The sequence below is a fragment of the Hakea prostrata genome, chromosome 7 (genome assembly GCF_041222555.1).
Source record: "Hakea prostrata isolate BN-2017 chromosome 7, UWA_Hpros_2, whole genome shotgun sequence".
In the NCBI taxonomy this organism is placed as follows: Eukaryota; Viridiplantae; Streptophyta; class Magnoliopsida; order Proteales; family Proteaceae; genus Hakea; species Hakea prostrata.
Genome location: NC_142606.1, coordinates 65,091,629 through 65,095,502, shown reverse-complemented (window position 1 = coordinate 65,095,502; position 3,874 = coordinate 65,091,629). Strand labels below are relative to the sequence as shown.

Here is a 3,874-nt window from a genome sequence, read left to right as displayed (position 1 = left end):
AAAACATGTGCCCCATGTGTAGTGGGGTGAGGGAGAAGAAGGAAAGGAAAGGGTTTTATGGAAAAGTGATAGTGGTGGGTCCTATTTTTCACTTTTCCAAACTTTACTACAAAATCCCACTAAATTTGTAGAGTTTTGAAAAGCCTTGGGGTAGGAAAGTTAGGTTGCCATGTCACCAAACAAGTTTTCTTGATTCTCTCACTTTCCCACCTCAAGCAACCAAACAATATAGACTTTTAGGCTGCGTTTGTTTGCTGGAATAAAAGTGAGGTGAGAAAATTCTTTAAAAAAGTATAGATTTCTTACTTTTCCCTTAAATCCCAAAATTGTAGATTGTTTGGTTGCTTGGGGGTGAGGAAAGTGAGAGACAAGTATTCAAGGAAACTTACCTAGTGATGTGGCAACCCAACTTTCCCACCCCCAATCCATTTTAAAACCCCACAAATTTGGTGGGATTTTGTGAAAAAGTTTAGAAAAGTAAAAAGTAGGACCCACCACTATCATTTTTCCACAAAATCCTTTCTTTTCGTTTTCTCTCCTTCTCCCTCACCCCACCACACATGGGGCCCACATGTTTGTTTTTCCCACCCCACCTTTATTCCAACAAACAAACACAGCCTACGGTTTCCGCCAAAACTTCCATTGTCCATGGTTTCATGCATCAAATTTTTTTTTCTTTCTCTTCTTAATCCAAATTATTAAATACCCCCTCAAGAACGCTCAAAGAGACAACCAAATACTGCTCAACAGTCCTAGTGTCTCACCTCACTGTCTTTATTTCTTCTTCTTCTTCTTCTCCTGTCTCTCTTAGATATGGGTAGAAGTAGTAGGAGTGTCAGGAGTATTTTCATAGTGATATTCTTTGTAAAATGTTTGTTGTTGATGATAGAGAAGAAGCAAAGGAGGAGATCATCTCCTCGTTCATTTCTAGAGAAACTTAAATCTCTTGAAATCTTCCGGAGGCTTTGTTTCGACCATGAATCCATTAACATGGCTTCTACTGATTTTGGCAAACTTATTAGAGTGATCCCAGCTGCCGTTCTTTATCCATTATCTGAGGTTGATATCGTGACCCTCATAAAATCCTCTTATGGTTCTTCTTCTCCTTTTACCATTGCAGCTAGGGGTCAGGGTCATTCAATCTGTGGACAAGCCATGGCTCAGGATGGTGTCATAGTAGATATGAGAGCTTTGAATATTTCAAGTGACAAGAAAGAGAAACACCGTGGAAATGGATTAAGTGGAAGAATTAGTCTTTTTGGGTTAGGTTCTTATGTTGATGTGGGTGGAGAGCAGTTGTGGATAGAGGTGTTGAATGCAACCCTGGAGCATGGCGTTGCACCCAAGTCATGGACAGATTATTTGTACATCACCGTCGGCGGAACCCTTTCTAATGCCGGCATCAGTGGCCAAACCTTCCGTCATGGCCCTCAGATCAGCAACGTCAATGAGATGGACATTGTTAATGGTACAAAATTAGTTGTATGGCAAGCATCTCTTGTACTTATTTTTACTTGTTACGACTCTATATGAACGTTGTCATATCTCGGGGTTGGATATTTCACCATGGTAGCAGAGCCACAAGACGTGTCTATTTTGTAGCTAATTTTATTGTAAACCAATATGTATTATAATTATTATTTTAATCTGGAAGATCAAAGAAATTCTTTGCTGCTTCACTGACTGTATTAAGATGAATGTGCAGGGAGAGGTGAGGTGGTGACCTGCTCTAGAAACCTGAACTCAGATTTGTTTTATGGGGTACTGGGAGGATTTGGCCAGTTTGGGATTATCATAAGAGCAAGAATTGCCCTAGAACCGGCTCCAACTAGGGTAATTAATAATGCATGCATGTACATATACAAACATTTAGAAGGCTCCAAGCTATCTTCTTCTTGTTTAATAAAGAGGGTTGTTAAGAAAATAAACATTTAGAAGAAACTAATTATTTGATTTATGATGTTTGCAGGTGAAGTGGGTACGTATGCTTTACCTTAATTTCTCTAGTTTCACGAGAGACCAAGAACATTTGATCACACTCAAAGGAAAAGATCAAGCAGTGGAGAATAAGGGTCTAGATTACGTGGAAGGTTTTCTTATTATGAATCAAAGTCCTGCAAATAATTGGAGATCTTCATTCTTCTCCCCTACTGATCATTCCAAGATCACTTCCTTAGCAACCCAACAAGGCATGCTTTACTGCATTGAAGTGGCAAAGTATTATGACCATCTCTCTGTCGATACTGTTGATAGGGTGTGTGATGATCTGTTACGATAAATATTTGTTAGTTCATTCCTAATTTCTTCTTAAATGGAGAAATTGATTTTGATTATTTATCTTGTTCAGGAACTACAAATGTTACTTGAAGGGCTGAACTTCATCCCTGGTTTCATCTTCGCTAAAGATGTTTCTTATGTAGATTTCCTGAATAGGGTTCGAAGAGAAGAAGTAGAGCTTCGCTCAAAAGGACTTTGGGACATCCCTCACCCATGGCTTAATCTTTTTGTATCCAAATCTCAGATCTTGGATTTTGATGCAGGTGTTTTCAAGGGTATTCTTCAACAAAACCTGAATGCCAATGGACCCATTCTTGTTTACCCCATGATTAAAAGCAAGTGAGTACTGCAGAATTAATTGTTGAAGAACACCATCCATTAATTTTCATGCAACTGATAATCAGCATATAGTATATTTTCATTTGCAGGTGGGATGATAAGATGTCAGCAGTTATACCAGATGAAGATATCTTCTATACTATTGGGCTATTGAGATCAAGTAGTCTAATTAGGAGTGAAGAACATAGTTTAGAGTTGGAGAAACAAAACAAGAAGATAATGCAGTTCTGTAAAGAGGTTGGGCTTAAAGTGATGCAATATCTTCCCAATTACAGGACCAGGGAAGAGTGGATAAATCATTTTGGCGCAAAATGGGATTTGTTCAAAGAAAGGAAGAACAAGTTTGATCCACTAGCCATACTGTCCCCAGGTCAAAAAATCTTTAACTTCTGAGGCTAAGAATAGAGAAGCCATGAACATATCTCTTCAGGATTTATGGATCAATTCTAGTAGTACTAGTAGGTCTCTTCTATGTCAATTCACAAGCATATAGGTATTTGAAAATATATGTATTCTGCCGAATATTGTGTATGTAATATGGATTTTGGTTATGATTGTAGATTCCATTTCATAACAGGTTAATGTTTTCAGATTCATGTTCAAGTTTGGCAAGGCCGGCCAAAAGCGAGGTCTGGTCATGTGTGGAAAAAAAAAGTCCTAGTCCTACTGAAAATGCCTTGGGCTTTAGGGGTACCCAGATCAAAGCTGAATTTGAGTCACATCACATGTAAGGTCCATTGGATCTTGGGACAGATTTGGAACCACAGGCATGTCCATCAGTAGGATATATTCGGATTTGGGTTCAGGCTGATTAATATGCAATCGGGTCGGATGGGTTCGGGTTTACCAATCCGATCTAGTTTCTGCATTGTTACCTTGTCAAGAGTGGAAGTGCAAATTAAGTGGGCTGGGGCAGATTAATTGGTCCCCAGATGCTCAACCCAAACGGATTACCAAGAGGCATGCAACCTTAGCCGAGCAAGTCCAAGGTCAACTCATCCTAGGCAAGGCCCAGGTTGTAAAAATCAAACCCAAAGTCTTAAATAAAATATTCCTCTCTCCCAACCCCTATCTTGATTCATTGCTCAAGAAATGGCGGGGTTATTTTTGGAAGCTAAAATTGCTTTCTATTTTTTTAGTAAGAAGTTAAAAGACTTCATACATACATACATAAATAATAATAATAATAATAATAATAATAATAATAATAATAATTAATATAATAATAATAATAATAATAATAATAATAAATTAAAAA

The 3,874-nt window shown here is 38.0% G+C and overlaps 1 protein-coding gene across 1 annotated transcript; it reads left to right on the top strand.

Moving 5' to 3' along the window:
• Positions 1-804: 804 nt before the first annotated feature.
• LOC149011711 (cytokinin dehydrogenase 3-like) lies at positions 805-3,009 on the top strand. The gene is made up of 5 exons (XM_089163986.1): positions 805-1,468; positions 1,706-1,833; positions 1,970-2,254; positions 2,348-2,616; positions 2,706-3,009. Exons 1-5 carry the CDS (start codon positions 814-816, stop codon positions 3,007-3,009), a joined length of 1,641 nt encoding a protein of 546 aa, XP_089020112.1. The 5' UTR covers positions 805-813.
• Positions 3,010-3,874: the final 865 nt, after the last annotated feature.